We start from the raw sequence: 17,311 nt of genomic DNA, 5'->3' as shown, positions 1-17,311 counted from the left end.
GCTCGAGTGAACGCCTGTGCTCGGTTGTGAACCAGAATACATCAGGTTTTACAGAACGAGTTTTCAGATCGCAGCTGGCTCCTTGATTTGTTCTGCCACAAACATGTTTGTCAGTCAAACCTCAAATAAATCCATTAAAATCATTTCAATCATAAAACACTGAAAATAAATGCAGTCAAAACATCTCACATTTGTATTCGAATGCTTTTATTAATGTAAACACCAGCATCTAATTAAACAAATATTGGAAAAGAAAGGCAAAACATTAAGGGCGAAAAGTCCACAGATATCTGAGAAAAAGCACATAAGGCACGTTACTCCCCTGTTCACCAAACTCACTGAAAAAGGTGCAATAATGAAAAAAAAAAAAAAAGAGACGTTTGTGGAACCAACAACACCGGGGTGAAATCCGTGGCTCATTCATAACAACACGTGAATCGCCGAAGAGTAAATACAGTATTGCACTTCAAAAGTTTCCTCAGATTTCTAAGAGACAGCTCGCCGCTCACAAGGGACATCTGACACAATATTTTAAAGAAACTATATAAAAGCTGGACGAGTGTCTGTAAATAAATGGAAGGGTGTGAATCCTCAGCTATCTTTTGGATTTGGTGCAATAAGGTGCCTTTTGCTCAAATATTAGAGGAACATGTGACATATTTCTGGTGCAAATGACTCTTATAAAAACATAGATATTTCTACCCAAAGGAACAATTCAACAAAACAAAACAAAAAAATCAATTCTTATCCACATCTTGGGTTGATTACACTGAAAGTCAGTTGACCCAAACTGGGCCCTGAGTGTACTTAAATCTGTGGGTTCAAGCTAAACGCAGGTTGGACAAACAACATACATTTGGAAACACTGTAGAAGTCTGAATAAACATTGTCAGCCCCGTGTGAGCATTACATGATGTTGTAAACAATTCATTTTTTATAAAGACTTTAGCCAAAGACCTGCAAATCACTTAAAAAACCTCTACAGTGGCTCCATCTGCAGCAGTTTGAGTCCAGACTTTGGTGACCTAAAGGTAAACAAGTTCTTTACACGACGGTTTGAAATAAAACAAAATGCTTACACTCTCACAGACACACACACAGTCCCGAGAAACCTGCTGCCTACTTTTGAATACCCAAGCCAGACCGCATGTACTCGTACACCACGTAGCTGATGCTGACGGCCGGGATGACCTTCATGAAATTGGGCAGGATGCCACGGTAAAGTCCAAAGAAGCCCTCCTTCTCCAGAATCTTCTTCACCATCAGGTTCATGGGCAGCTGCTCTGAGCCCGCGACAGAAGCTGAGACAAGAAATAAAATAAAGTGAGCACAAGAGAAACCACTGGATTCTTGACAAAGGGAGATATATCAGTGTCAGGGAATAACGTCAATGCTTTAATTTCATATAAAAACATTTGTCCTTGAGAAAACGCCCAGGCAATGCCAAAGGTTCTCTCCATATACGTTTGTCCCCATTTAATAATCACAATCAATCATTTCTCTCAAGGTTTATGAGTTATCTTTGAACCCATAAAGCACACAGTAATTAAACACACCCAAACACCTTCACAAGACACAAAATGTCTTTGGATTAAACCTGCAATGACTGATTTTGGGGCAGCAGAAACAAGCTGTAAAATGTATGACTGAATAAAGTTAAACTGCTGCCTGTGTATCAGTCCAGCAGATAACCTACAGAGCAACAGTAGCAGGTATTTAGAGACATGTTTCTGGTCCCCTGAGGAATCTATGTCCAATATTCACTCTCCTTCTAGACCTGTTTTTAGTCTCCACTAACTCCTGAGTAAAATATCTCTCTCTTTAGCTGCTAAATGCTCCATTATGTTCAATGGCTATATTGTTTGACTGTGGTTTGGTGCTGGGAAGGTAGTATACACGTGGATTTTAGAGCTTTTTGCTGAAAACAGTAGCTTGCAGCGGTGAAACAAGGAAATAGAAGCAATGAGAGTGAACCAAAACAGCTGAAAGATGCAACAAAGTAGACTTTTTCTGTCACATATAAGTCATTTTGTAACTTGTTAATATAAAAACTATTAATTATAGCTGCTTTAACATAATGTTTACTAAATCTTTGCTTTAGCTACAGTATGTGCCTTTCAATGGTTATTCTTATACCAGTAATGTAATATTCACCGCTCAGTTGATTTAATTCTTTCTATATTTTTTCTCATCCACCAGCTGTTAAAGAAATTAAATGATTCCCAACGCTGTGTGTAAATCCCTCCAGATAAGATCATGGCAACACTTGGCAAATGCCAACAGTGCTACATTAAAAAGTTGCCAGAATTTTGAATGAGGTTTGGTTCTCTGTACCTTGTGCTTGCATCCTGGTGCGAATCAGAGCCAGGGGGTAGCTGGCCAGCTGGCCACACGTGCTGGATATGGTGCCACAGCCAAGCAGCACCAGAATGCCGGGATTGGCTGTGTCTTTGGCATAGCGGGACAACCAGTAGTTCTTCAAGCTCTGGAGAGGACAGGGAAGTGTTTGTGTGTGAGATGATGTTGCATATGGAAGAAGAGTTTTGTATTTACATTTTCCACGTGAGAATGATTCATCATCACGTACCTCGTACACCGCCAGATCTATGCCAGCGTAGGGGATGATGCCCAGAATATTGGGGATGTAGCCCTTGTAAAATGCCTTCACTCCCTCCTTCTTCAGGATTTTCTTGGCACAGTCAAACATTCCTGAGTACTGACCGGTCTTCCTCAGGGTCAGACGGGTCTTCATCACCTGCGAGGATAAAGATTATCAGTAAGGTTGTTCTTTAGCAGAACAATTTGTTAATGCGTTTTGTTATTATTCCACTATGTCACTCCTCCTATTTAGCTGAACGCTCACTTTAAAAGGCTTCTTTACCAAACATTTATTTATTTTCATTTTGGTTTGAGCTCAAAACATAAAAACTTTTCAAACCACCACAATCCACTTCCCTACTCTCCATACATATCCTCTGTATGTTCCACAGAGTCATTAGGGTTGAAATGCAAATAGTACATTTGGTTAAATATACTCCTGCTCAGAACACACTGAGCATACAGATGACCAGCGGGGAAGTGGATTAGGTTCCAGTGGGGGTTTGATAAAGTTTTCACAGCTTCTTTAATCAGTGAAAATTTGTCTGTGTTGAATCCAAACAGACTGCAGTCTCTGTTGACTGTGAACCTTCTACAGCCACTTATCAACCATACATGGTGTGAGTGTTTGATATTCAAACACAGTATCACACCCAGGTTTTGTTACGCTTGGTCCTGTAGTTCTTATGATGTTGTCATTTAAGGGCTTTAGGTTTCTATCCTCAACATTTCACATAAATATACACATTTGAAAATGGGTTGGGTTGCGATCATCTCTCGGTAACTGTTGTTGTTTGGTCCATAAAATGAAGAAAATGTTGTCACAAGGGCCCAATGTTTCTTTTTTAACTCAAGATCTGAGGACTAATGAAACCAGAAAATATTCACATTTGGGAAGCAGAAATCTTTAGAGATTAATTTAATAGTTAACAACTAATTGATTATTCAGCTATTCGTTGCAGCTCTTCTTATAACTTAACCTTCAAGTCTGCCTTACCTTCCTTAAAGTGCTCTAAATTTTTAGTTTGGACTGAAAGGCGCAGGATTTGGTCTTATTTAGGATGAAAATTATGAGTTAACTATCATCATTAAAAGTATATGAAGATACATTTTCTCTACCCTGATGCTGCTATTAAAACTGAGATACTAAACAAACCATAAACATACTGTAAATACACCTGTAAATTCCTCCACCTGTGCTTACCTCCATGGGGTAGATGGCAGTTTGTGCTGTGGCTCCGGCCAGCGATCCAGCCATGAACCTCTCGTGGGTCTTGACCTTGCCTGGTTCACTGGACAGCAGCTTCTTATACTAGTAAAACACAGTGACAAGAGAGCATTGCATCAAAACTCAATCACTATTTAGGGTCATCATGTTGCAGAGTTATAGTGTATGAATGTTTCCAGAGCCTGAGGTGCATACTGCTAGCAGTTTAAAGGAAGTGAAATGGATTTACCTGCTCATAGGCCATGAATTTAATGGCAGTCTCAGGAGCAATCTTCAGTACGTTGATACCGTTTCCTCTCCACAGAGACGTCAAGCCTCCTTCTTTTAGCATTTGCTTAAAACCACCAACCAGGCTGATTTTGTTGCTCTTAGAGGAATGCACCTGTAAATGAAAAAAACGCCTTGCAGTCGTAAGCCTGACTTTAAAAAGTGAATACATTCACAGAGTATTAAAGGCAGCAGGTCAAATACATAAAATACATTTAAGAACAGGTTAAACACCTAAATCCGACAGAGGGGATGTGACAGACAACAAATAGAAAGAACATTTTAACACACCTGCATGAACACCTTCATCCTGTCTAGCGGGGCGGTTCCTGTACGGGACACGGCGCCTGCCATGGCCCCAGCTGACAGCTGCTTCCACCACAGACCGGTCGTCTTCTCCTCCTCTGTGAACTCATCTGGGATGGCGAGGCTGTCACCAATGTCCAGCACCTACAACACAACACAGTATAAATAAATCACTTCACTTCAAAGTCATTTTAAACACTATGTGAACTTTTCTAGCTAAAACAAAGTTACATAACTTCTCAGGGCCGTGTAGACTCACACTGATATGTTGCTTATTTATAGCCAAAACAGGTTCTTCAAGGGCTGCTAAAACAGATACGTGTGAATTTGAAACAGTCACTTTCACTAAAACTTGTTTATTGTTTCAAACGTAATTTCAAAAACACATGGAAACCTGCTTTTGAGGTTAATGTATGTTAATCACGCAGCTTCACAACCACACACAATTCACAGCTTCGCCTTGAGCTTAATGACGAAACGCTATGACCTTCTCTAAAATCTTACATAACTACGGCTTCATGTGGTGAGATCGAGACAAGGCGAGTTAAATAGCCTAACTGTGGACAAATTATCATGTGATTAGAAGACTTACATTATTGATATTAGTGATGAACTAATAGTACACAACAAAAGCATCTGTAGATGTCTAACTGAGTCTTTAAATCTAATGTGATTTTGTGGCTGTTATTATTTATGGTAAACCTAATATATTGTTATCTCACAATACCCTTTACAGTGTAGTTTCATTCAATGCAACTATACATTATAACTCTATAAGCTGCTGTATTAAAGTGTATCAGAACAACTTAGGTGATGGTATTGAGGGACAACAAATGCTGCACAAACTAGAGTACTTCCAAAACCTTTGAGGGCAATACTAACATCAACATTGGAGAGATTTAACAAACCAATAACAATACATGAGTCAATATTCTTTTTTTAAACATGAACACATAACACTAAAATACATATATGATAAGGAACCCTCAAATTTGTGTGATAAAATACTTCCTGAGCGGGACATTTTACAGTTGAGAAACAAACCTGTAAGAACTTTCTAGCAGACAAATTACGTAATGGCAACACTGTTTCTCAATTACAGTAAACATATCGTATAGAAGTATGAGCCGACATACTTTATATGCCAATACCAGTATCTGTGATACACTAAAAATATCGACCACACTGATGTATCAATCAGGTTCTTTGAGAAAGACACATAAACTAGGTTTTCATTCATGACCAGGTGACAACGTGGACTGAGGGGCTAAATACCCAAACCTACCACGTCCACCTCCACCTCATAGATCGCCCCATCATCTTCAAAGTCGATGAAAAACCAGTTTCTCTGTTCTTGCTGCTGCTGCTGGGGCTGCAGCAGAGCCATGGCCATCTCAAGCCTTTGATAAAGGTGCTGATCCATTGCAATGTAGTATCAGTGCTGTACAAGCTCCCCCGTAAACTCGAATTCTCAGACTGATCTGGATCCTTTACACGTTTCTAATCAAGAGCCCAGTCTGATGTCGAGGGTCTGCAGATCCAATCCAGCCTGCAGGGAGAATCACTGAATCCGGAGTGGCCAGTAACCATCGGCGTGAATACTGGAGAGGCTGGGAAGCTCTCACTGCCGTAGATGTTACCGCCAATACCTCATCTCAGCTACCTCATTCCTGCTGTACTGTTCTAGGCTCACTTCCTCTCTGGTGGACCTGTCCCAATCCCAGTGACAAACTAATCCTACTTCAGGTCAGACTGAAATTAGCTTATCTCTGCCTCAGATTAGCAGCCACAGGTTTATTTAAAATCTGAGGTTGTGCCAGTGAACAGAGGCAGCAAACGTCAGGGATTAGCCATTGACTAGAACTTGCCGTGTCTCAGGCATGCAAACACAACTATACTCTCTGTTAGTCTAAATAGCTGCAAAAGGTTTATTAGTAAAATATGGATCAATAATTAAGACTACATTTCTAGATCTGGACCAGAAGGCTCTCAATTAGTCACACTCTGAAAAATAAATGTGTACAATATTGTTTTCTTGACACTTTCTTGCCACAACCCCTTTTTCCAAGAGAAGGTAATCACGCAACAAACTCCTCATAGCCTCCTTCTCTCTTGCATGCTCTTTCTCCACCTCTCTCCCTCCTTTTCTCACATCTTCTCTGGAAATGAAGTCTAATCTCTTGACGAACAGGTACTCATCTGTTGCCAGAGTCCTCGTCCAAATCCAGTGTCAGCTGTCAACTCTTTCACAACTTTCCCCTTTAGTGTAATGGCTTCTTAAAGAGAAGTCTGGGTCAGTCAAAGGACACTGAATGCAATGCAATGTTAATGGTTTTTCCCTCCATGCCTCTTCCATTTTATTTTGCAGCATGATAACCACTCCACGCATGTGCCCAAACACTTTATCTAGCAAGCTTTCGGCCATCATCGAAAGCATACAATGATATGTTGCATGGATTTAAGTGCGGGGAAATCTTTACTATCAATTTCCTACATTTTAATTAACATGAAGTTTGTAAGTAGTGATTTCTTTTTCTATGTGAGAGCATCCTCGACCTGCTCAGACTGGCCTTCGTGCAAATCCAAAAATGACGATTGTGTGAGAAATGCATTTATCATTACCTTGTTTTGAGAGCTGTAATTATAGGTCTGTTAATTGTGGAGAACATGTGATTGCAAAATGAACTGGGATGAGGGAATTTGGGACTCTCTTACACAAGAGACAAAACAAGTATCAATTCGCCAGCAACATCCATTCATGGTAACCTCATCAAACCAAAAGAGGCTTCAACAATAAGTGGGATATACTCTTCTTTAAAGTTTGGTCCGCACCATGAAAATGGATCTTTTCTCTGTAGTTTCACGTTAATATTCTTCACTCTGTGTCATTAACTGATCTTAAATTTGAATTAAAATCATTTGCAATATAACGAGTTGAACCTCTACTGTCTTGGCTCCATGCTTGGTTTTAAGTGGCAAATATTTTGGTCTGTGTTTTACGAGTGTATCACTCTGTTACCTAAAGAGGAATCCGACATTACGGTCTCTGTTCTCTTCCTCGCACACAGTGTAGTTTCTGAGTCACGCCCTCCACTTACCGTGCTGTGCTTCCAGTAACGGATAATCTCCTGCAGGCTGGTGGCTGTGTTAAACAGGAAATGTTCCCTCCATTCATTCCAGTCCACAGTCATAGTGCCGTCCATATCTATACTGTAAAACAAGGACAGACAGAAGACTGATCATTTTTCAAGTTTTATGTCATTTTTATCCAAAATCTGGATCTGAGGTCCAATTCAGTCTCGAATAACTGGTGTCCACTTGTTGGCTCATATGGGCTTAAAATGACTTGTTATTTGCATTAAATGGATTTTGCTGGACAATACATTTAACTTATCCAATAACAGGAATTATGAATGTTTTACTGACCTGAGTGTGCTAATTGTTAATTTCTTCCATTTTTGCCTTTTTTTATAAGATAAAGTGTAAAAGAGAGCTGACAGGCCCTGAGGCGAGGGAGAGAGATGTAGGATGACATGAAACATATTCGGCTGGACTCGAACTGGGAACTTTGTGATTACACGACCTCATGATTAAACTCTGGGCCAGCAGGACAAATTAATACATTTTCAATAAACTAATTTTCTGAATCCTGAAAAGAAAATAAGAATGTAATTAGTTTAACCAATAAAGTCTTAACTGGTTATACGTAACTAATCGGGACAAAAATAGAACTCAAAAAAATGAAATATCAGCACTAATTTATAACTTATTTAAATAATTAGCATTCCATTTTTCATGATAAAAGTCACTATTTATTCTGCAAACTTCACGTCAGCATCAGGAAGCTCTCCACCAAAGGAGATAAGACTACTGGATTAAGAACAGTGCTGACACTCCATACCAAATCCCATTCACTTTTTAGACCGATTAAGTTCCTCCTTACCTCTGCTCAGTCAGAGAGAGAGAGAGAGAGAGAGAGAGAGAGAGAGAGAGAGAGAGAGAGAGAGAGAGAGAGAGAGAGAGAGAGAGAGAGAGAGGGGAACATCATGAAAACTGAAGTCATCCAAACCTCCAATTTTATAAAAATAATTAAATGACGTGTCTCCTTGTCTGCCCTCAATCTATGCCCACACTCGTAAATTACAGTCTGTGGTTTTCAAACAAATCTTCTGATTCACAGTCATCTGATTCACATCCTGCTTTACTTCTCTTTCTAGGTCTCACTGTCAAGCACGCTTCTGTACATCTGCGGCGTCAGTCTCTGTTTATGCAAAGTACTGTAGCCTACAGCAACCTGCATGAAGCTGGTCTGACTTGCAGAGCAAAGACCAATATGAATAATATATGAAACAGGATCCAGCTCAGTGTAACACGTCTTCATTTCAGACTTATTTCCAAAAACATCCTCTATTGCTGAACAGTTTCACTTTTTGCTTCTTAAAAAGTGTTACCACAGAACATTTATTACGTGTTTTATTTTTTATTTTTCTGGTCAGAAAGACTGACAGGTTGTACACACACATTCAAACAAACTTTATCTGTGTGTGACAGAATACTTTTACTGATACAAATACTGATGATTAATGTATTATTAAATATCTATCAATATTTTAGCATCAGGAAGCTCAATCAGCGTTTGTGAACCAATAGCACAAGCAGGGAACCAAAAATGTGTAATATACCTACAGTACAGTCTGGAGCTAACATAGTTACAGCAATGTGTATGTACAGTATATGAGTAAATGTAAAGTCCAACCACAATCTCTCCACTTTCATTTCTGCTGTAGTTGTTTAATTCTCTCATTACTGTATTTACACAACGTTATGTTCTTTTTCTATTACAATCACTTCATTTAAGCAATTAATGTTATATTTTTATGACCAATGGTATCATTTAACTTTCTCTGCCGATGTTTTCATTAGATTTCAATATTGATGGTTTTCATGCACAATTAAAGTCACATCAAAACGTTAGAGTAAACTTTAAATATGCTATATATTCACTGTTTAGTTTAGATTTTAACGGCTGACGTCAAAGTCCAAGAGTTTAAGCCTAAATGTTTGCTTCCTTACTTCCAAAGGTAAATATCACGAAGCATGCAGCAAACTTCTTTTTACATTTTAACAAAATAACTCTGAACTGTTTCCTCTTCTACTTGATGTGCAGGTCCTTACTGTAATGACTGTGAGTAAAAGCAAAGTAAGAATTTAAGGTGCAACAACCAAAATTATGACATTAAGCAAAATGTTAAATAGAATATAGATATTTATAGGCCTGCATACAAAGAAAGAAAGAAATTATTATTTATTATTATTTTTATTTGGTATTTGTCAGCATTCTGGTAAAATTGCTGATGATAAAACACAAATAGCACCCAAATTAAAAAGAGAATGATGATCTTGTTATGTGCATAGTACGTTAGTATTTATTAGTTATTATATTAGAAGTTATTTCACAAGACTACAGTACTTATAAACAGATCCCTGGACTAGTGGATGAGGCACTTCTGTTTATCTGCACAGGCATGTTATTTAAGTACAAACGGTAGGAAAGTGAATTTCTTTTTAATTACGAAACTGTGATTGCACTCATACTTTGCGCCCTCGGCTTTCACAATGTTAATGGGGCAACCATTTTCTCTTAGGTTACATACTACAGGTTTTAATTCACGTGGTTCTTAACCAAACTCACCAAGCTAACAGAAACAGACGTGTTTATGGCCAGTTTTTAATCAAACTTAAGAGAATACTTCACCCATGAATGATCTTTTTCCTACATGTTAGTTTACTCTACAACTCAGACATATTTCCAGCTCTTTATCATGTACCATCAGCCCACGTCCCAGCCAAAATACAGACATAACTGGTTATCAGTCCCTCACACTGGTCCCCACCTTCAACCTCCTTCTTTCACATTTACTCTGTGTTCATGAGGGTTTTATGGGGGTCCTGTGAGCAATGGTCAATAAGATTTTTAACTCTTTAGTACCGCAGACCTTTTTCTAAATTATCAGCAGCTATAGAGTAAGCAGAAATACCTTTGAAGGATTTTCTGTGCCTCCTCTTTGCTGATGTCCAGTCCCAGATCGGCAAGCGACTGTTGTATCTCCATGAAGTCTACTCGACCTGTTGAAAAAAAAAAACAGTAGTCCAGACATTTCTAACATGCTGAGGGATATAAATCTCCTTCCTACACATGTACAATTCCCAATATTTACTTCTAGTGTTTAGATAAATTCAGTTTCTCGACTATTTGAACTACAGTTAAACCCATAAATGAATTTTGCAGGATAAGATAAAAACACCATACCGTCATTGTTTTTGTCCAAACTCTTGAAGGTGAGCCGTAACTTCTTCTCATGTTCCTTCAGATACTTGGTGAACTCGCTGAAGTCGAGCCCGTCGTCCTTGTCCTGGTCTCCGGAGGAAACTATTTTCTAAAAGAAAACACACAATATTAGCAACCCGGTGTCTTCGTGTCAGTGTCAGAGTATCAGAGTCTGACAGCAGCTGCTTTATGCAGCCAGCTGGAATGAAGCCGACAAATGCTTCTCTACTTTATCTGAACTCACTTCCTGTAGTGTGTACAGTCCTTTAATTGGTCTAATTAATCTGTCATCATGGTCTATGCTTTACTTCAATATTATATTTCCTGCTTGGCTTTTACATCTGAGTTTGACCACTTTTTAATCATCACCAAGTGCATGCAAATAAAAGAATATCCTTGTATGTAGAGGGATTGATCAAGAGAGACCTGAATTATTGTGTTAAATGAGGACACTTAATGAATTAGGCTGGTTAATGAGCAGCCAGTGTGCATGTTTATTACCTCTTTATCATATCATTATCACATACTTGCACGAAGACATGTGCACATAACAGTCCTGAACATGCTTTACCTTCATTTATTCAGGTTTGTTGCCCTTTTTCTTACCCGTTATGTCTATTCCTGTATAGGTATATTGAGCACAATGATAAACCAGAGTCAGTGTCTTTGCATGTGTGCACATACTTGATCAATAAAGCTGATTCTGGTTCTGATAGGGGAAGCTACTGTTTTGCAACAGGCAGCAGCGGCCTCTCCTTACCTTTTTCCCTGACTCATACTTATTAAGGTTATCGGTTCCACTGATGAGCGTGAGGAATGTGACATTATTTGATCAGCAAAGGTGGAACCTTCCTCCCACAATAAAAGCTCACCTGCACCTATACGGTTTGAACTTTGAGACAGTTTCAGAAATTCTGGTGCACCCTTCCTTCACCCACCCTGCTCTTTATCTGCCTGAGACTTTCTGAGAATTTGGTGAGAAGCCAGATTGTTCAGATAAATGCTCCAGGGGATTGGTCACTACTAAGGAAAAGTTGTGAGAAAATCCAGAGGAAATGAGACTCAAATTGAGGTTCTGAAACTGTCTCATGATTGGTTCAACACGTGTATCTGAATATCAGCGGGCAAGAAACTGAAGGTCCAAGTTATTCACAAATTTATTTGCCCAGATGGTTTTTTTCGTTCTATACTTTTAAACCACCAAGACAAAAGATGTGCTCAGGACATTTTCTGGGGGTCCTCATCTAATCGAGGGGATTGTTTTAGATTTAGGACAAGAGTTAGACACCTGGAACAACCGCCATCTGTTCTGTTGGACACTGAGCGGGGGGTTGGGATTAAATGCCTTGCTCCAGGGCAGCTCAATGGTGGACATGAGGGAGGAGCTTTCATCTCCCTGCAGTCAAAAATGTTACTGCATCAGTGAAAAAGAGTGATAATTGAGCTTTATTAAGGATAATGTGCTAAAACTCACAGTGGAAATCATGTAATATCATCAAAAGCTTCAGAAAAGCTACTAAATGGCCCTCGTGGTGAGACAGATTTCTCAACTACTGGACGATTACTGGACACAGGCCAAATGTACAGTAGGTTGGATTGAAACTATGGAACTATTGCTGCGAGATAAATGTAGAATAAAGTGCAAAGTCTAGTAAAGTAGCCCTAAAGTGATGAGTTAATGATATTTACTCCTGATCAGTGTATCATTATACTCAGTTATCAGGCAAAAATCACAAATATTTACTGGTTCCAACTTCTCAACTGTTAGATTTGCTGCTTTTTTCACTTTTATATCATCATAAACTGAATATCTGACGGCTCTGAACTGCTGGTTGGACGAAACATGACCTCTGAAGATGACATTTTGGGGATCTGGGTGACTGTAATGAAGCCTTTTCACTATTTTAAAAAAGATGAACCAATAAATCAAGGAATCGAGGTTATTTTAATGTCATTTAAAACACGATACTGTAAGTAATTTTAGCTGCAGGCTATAAGTAAAGCAAACAATAAAGTATCATGCATCTTGAAACTGTTCTTTGGGGCAAAAGTTGAGTAAATCTAGTTAGTTACTCCCTCTGAGGCCTGCAACTAAGAGTTAGGGTTACTTTGGGTTAAGACCTGCCCAGTTCCTTTAGGAATGCAGTACTACACACAGTGTTTGTGACAACTGTCTCTCCCTGTAAGGCATTTATGTGTACTGGTCACCGTTTCCATGACTCTACCTGAGCGGCTCCTTTCCCAGTTTTGATGCCCATAGCGGCCAGGCCTGCCTTCAGCTCGGACACATCCACCTTTCCATCCTTGTTGGTGTCCAGCTTGGCGAACAGATCCTCGTAGGTTTTCGACGCATCTTCAGCGCACTGGCAGTCCGTAAAGAACAGCTTCCTCACGACTTGGTACATGGTTGAGCTGAGTAATGTAAAACTCTCGGCCTGCAGAGCTCCACACAGACACAAACTGGGCAATTACGCACACAGACACACACACACACACACACACACACACAACCCGATTCCTGTGGCTGGCACTTCTGGTTTGAAGCAGTAGGAGAGTCCCGATTGATTTCAAAGAGATTTCCGCAGTGCAGCTTGGAAAAGAAGTCGTAGGGAAATCCTCATGAGTCGGTGCAGCATATAATCCGGTTTATATATATATGTATATGTTGATACAGATGTAAGGGAAGCTGTTTGCGGATCGGATGAGGTAGGTTGGCAGCGTGGAGCACAAGGGTGGGGAGAGTCTGCTCAGTTCGCCTCAACAGACCTCCTCTTTTACTGCGCACACACACACACACACACACACACACCCATTACAGAGACACACCCTTCAGCCAGAACAACAGTCACCAAGTTTTATTATTACAGCCTATATTTCCATATATAAGCCGAGAAAGCCGCTGTGCTCTCTACTTTTAGTTTAATTTCTTACGCATCCCCCCCCCCCAACCCCCCAACTTTATGCTTTTAAACTTAAGTTAGTGTCTTTTGTTGTGGGTTTGTGGTGTACCCCCCCCGATATACGCACAGAAATACGCACATTGATACATAGAGTACCGATATAGTGCTTGCTCCCATTGTGGGCTCCACAGTCGGTGTAGGCAGTCTGATTCAGATCAGTGAGTCATACCCAGAGGAATCCGACAACTGGTCCAAGAAAAACATCCCCCAAAACTTTTCTTTTAATTAAAGGTCCAATTACGTTGAAGTAGGCATAAAGTTTAGGTGGAAATCTGAAGAACTGCACGTCTGATTAACTTAGATTTTGGTTTTCCATCTATCATCTTTATAAACTCATGTTGTGCACCATAAAACTTTTTTCAAAAAGTTCCTAATGTTTCTAAAAATATCAAATAGGCCAAGTTTAAACAGTAAAAGAATCGCCTATAATTAAACATATAGGTTTATTCACATGTTGAACATTTCACTCAGTGAGAATAATATGGGCTCAATGCCTAATAAAGCTTTATTAGACATTGATCCAACAGTATTAAATAGGCAAATACAATGTGAATTTGTACATATAAATAAATACAATTTAAATATTAAAATAAACTGTCTTGAGAGTGTCATAGCAGTGCCGAGGTTTTACCACGAGGTGGCGACAGATGTTACATAACAGCAGCTGGTTTCACTCTGCTGTTGTAATCTGTCCAATCAGAGCTGCTGTTGCTGTCACTGACCGACAGGAGGCGACGGAGAGAGGAGGCGGGCTTCATGAACTCCCATCAAGCTCACTGCTGTCAGTACTGTGCATCCGGTTAATGCATGAATACTTTAAAATAAAAGCAGAGACATACGCGACCCTGGAAACGTTGTATGTGTTGTTCAGTTTCTGGTGGTGGACGAAATATTTAGATCTTTCACTTAAGTAAAAGTAGTAACAATTAAAAATATTAAATTGAATTGTTAAAATATACTTTAAAGTAAAAAAAAAAAAGTACTCATTATGCTTTTATATATTATATCACTGAATTATAATTAACCTACAATATTTGTCCCCCAAATTAGAAGTTTAAAGGAGCATTACAGTACTTTAGTAAATGTACTAAGGCAGTGGATTGTTTCACATGGGGTTTGCAAGGCCTGTGTAAGAAAACATGTTATTTTTAAAGTTTAGATTATTATTCAAGATCAAAACTCTGAAGACAGCCTCGTCTTGTATTAGAAAAGTAAGTAGTTAAAACAACAAAGAGCTAATAGACCAGTAGGGTAAGTGTCTGTTAAGTCTGAATGATTGTTAAAAATGATTTAAAAAATACATAATAATAGAGAAATGTATAAAAAGTTACTAAAAATATCAGGAAAACTCAAATTATCTGCTCTATATTTATCCAAATCTCTGGTTTTACACAGATGTCCAGTGGTTATTGTGTCACCATGTACTCAGGGGTCACCACTTTAGAATAGAATAAAATAGAATAAACTTTATTGTCCCAGAGGGGAAATTAGTTTTGGGCACAGTGCTTCAATCTGTTGCTTCACAGAAACAAACATACATCAGAAACCAATCACAAAATCAACATGAAACATCTTAAAACACGAAAGACACTTAACATTTTAACACTGACAATAAAGAAGTTTGAAAATAGACACTTTAAGAATGAAAGTGTCACGGTGCTGGTTTGTTTATTACACGTTGCCCTATTGCAGTATTATTTAGTATTAGAATTCAGCAGCTTGATAGAAATCGGGACGAACGATAACTTAAGTCTGTTTGATTTGCACTTTGGCACACAGTCTTCTTCCTGATGGCAGAGGTTCGTATGCAGAGAAGAGGGGATGTTGAGGGTCCACGATGATTTTTGCTGCTTGTTTCATGACTGTGTACTCATACAGGCTCCGTATGATAATAAGATATACCTTTATTAATCCCCCGTAGGAGAAAGTTACACACAGCAGCAATTGGGGAATATAGTGCAAAATAGACAATCTTATCACAGATAAGAATATTACAAAATATAATAGAAATATAAAACTATGAATGAAAAATGTATACACTTTATGCAAGAGGCAATGTGCAATGGTGTGGCCAGCCTGCTTTTCAGCTGCAATGTTAAGTGCCAAACCATGCTGTGAATCCATATCTGATGATGCTCTCTGGGATCACTCAGTGATAGAAAAAAGGGGTCACTTAAGGAAAAAAACTGTTCTAAGGTAACGAAAACGCAACAATTCTTATTTTAATAAATAAAATAAAAACATACCTGTGAATATTATATTCACTTTCATACAATAGATCCTCCTAAATGTTAATGTTCTTTAACTTCTTTGCACCTTATCTATCTGTTTATCTTTTATATCTTTTCTACCCAAGTATTTTATTCTATTGTTGTATTTTATTCTATTGTATTTTATTGTATTTAAATATACCTGCTAGCTGCTATGACGACCCAATTTCCCTTCGGGGATTAATAAAATCTATCTATCGATCTATCTATTACGGTGGCCCTGAGGTGCAAATCACAACAGCAAATCAGAAAACACGACACAAAAAGAGAAAACACAACACAAAAAGAGAAAACACAACACAAGAAGAGAAAACACAACACAAAAAGAGAAAACACAACGGCAAATCAGAAAACACAACAACATTAACCAAACCGGAAAAGGTAGGTACCCTCGGGCGACATGAGTCGTCACTGATTGGACAAAAGAACTAGTCCGTCCTTTGAACCGGAAACACAACACCGCCAGACCTATGCGTTCAAGTTGCCAAATCTGAAAATTCAAACCACTAAATAAGGAAAATATTGTATTAATACGTCCGTGTTAATGTGGGATACCTAAGAGAGGTAGAAACAGGGGTTCCAATAGTCCATATCTATGTGTTTTCTGATTTGCCGTTGTGTTTTCTCTTTTTGTGTCGTGTTTTCTCTTTTTGTGTCGTGTTTTCTGATTTGCCGTTGTGTTTTCTCTTTTTGTGTCGTGTTTTCTCTTTTTGTGTCGTGTTTTCTCTTTTTGTGTTGTGTTTTCTGATTTGCCGTTGTGTTTTCTCTTTTTGTGTCGTGTTTTCTCTTTTTGTGTCGTGTTTTCTCTTTTTGTGTTGTGTTTTCTGATTTGCCGTTGTGTTTTCTCTTTTTGTGTCGTGTTTTCTCTTTTTGTGTCGTGTTTTCTCTTTTTGTGTTGTGTTTTCTGATTTGCCGTTGTGTTTTCTCTTTTTGTGTCGTGTTTTCTCTTTTTGTGTTGTGTTTTCTGATTTGCTGTTGTGTTTTCTCTTTTTGTGTTGTGTTTTCTCTTTTTGTGTCGTGTTTTCTGATTTGCCGTTGTGTTTTCTCTTTTTGTGTCGTGTTTTCTCTTTTTGTGTCGTGTTTTCTCTTTTTGTGTTGTGTTTTCTGATTTGCCGTTGTGTTTTCTCTTTTTGTGTGGTGTTTTCTCTTTTTGTGTGGTGTTTTCTCTTTTTGTGTCGTGTTTTCTCTTTTTGTCGTGTTTTCTCTTTTTGTGTCGTGTTTTCTCTTTTTGTGTTGTGTTTTCTGATTTGCCGTTGTGTTTTCTCTTTTTGTGTTGTGTTTTCTGATTTGCCGTTGTGTTTTCTCTTTTTGTGTCGTGTTTTCTCTTTTTGTGTCGTGTTTTCTCTTTTTGTGT

The 17,311-nt window shown here is 38.7% G+C and overlaps 1 protein-coding gene across 1 annotated transcript; it reads right to left on the bottom strand.

Annotated features, from left to right (window-relative positions):
* Positions 1–190: 190 nt before the first annotated feature.
* Positions 191–13,491, bottom strand: slc25a24 (solute carrier family 25 member 24). Its single transcript, XM_051376810.1, has 10 exons — positions 12,953–13,491; positions 10,710–10,836; positions 10,438–10,525; positions 7,498–7,609; positions 4,385–4,543; positions 4,056–4,208; positions 3,803–3,910; positions 2,588–2,755; positions 2,335–2,485; positions 191–1,301 (listed from the first exon to the last, which is right to left on the bottom strand). Exons 1-10 carry the CDS (start codon positions 13,130–13,132, stop codon positions 1,120–1,122), a joined length of 1,428 nt encoding a protein of 475 aa, XP_051232770.1. The 5' UTR covers positions 13,133–13,491; the 3' UTR covers positions 191–1,119.
* Positions 13,492–17,311: the final 3,820 nt, after the last annotated feature.

The sequence above is a fragment of the Dicentrarchus labrax genome, unplaced genomic scaffold, assembly GCF_905237075.1.
Source record: "Dicentrarchus labrax unplaced genomic scaffold, dlabrax2021, whole genome shotgun sequence".
In the NCBI taxonomy this organism is placed as follows: domain Eukaryota; kingdom Metazoa; phylum Chordata; class Actinopteri; family Moronidae; genus Dicentrarchus; species Dicentrarchus labrax.
This window is presented reverse-complemented; position numbering and strand designations above follow the sequence as displayed.

Coding starts and splice junctions, on each gene's coding strand:
- slc25a24 (XM_051376810.1), bottom strand. CDS start 13,132: ATGTACCAAGTCGTGAGGAAGCTGTTCTTTACGGACTGCCAGTGCGCT. Junction 3,911..4,055: donor AATTCATGGCCTATGAGCAG/GTAAATCCATTT, acceptor GTGTTTTACTAG/TATAAGAAGCTGCTGTCCAG. Junction 2,756..3,802: donor CTGCCATCTACCCCATGGAG/GTAAGCACAGGT, acceptor TTATCCTCGCAG/GTGATGAAGACCCGTCTGAC.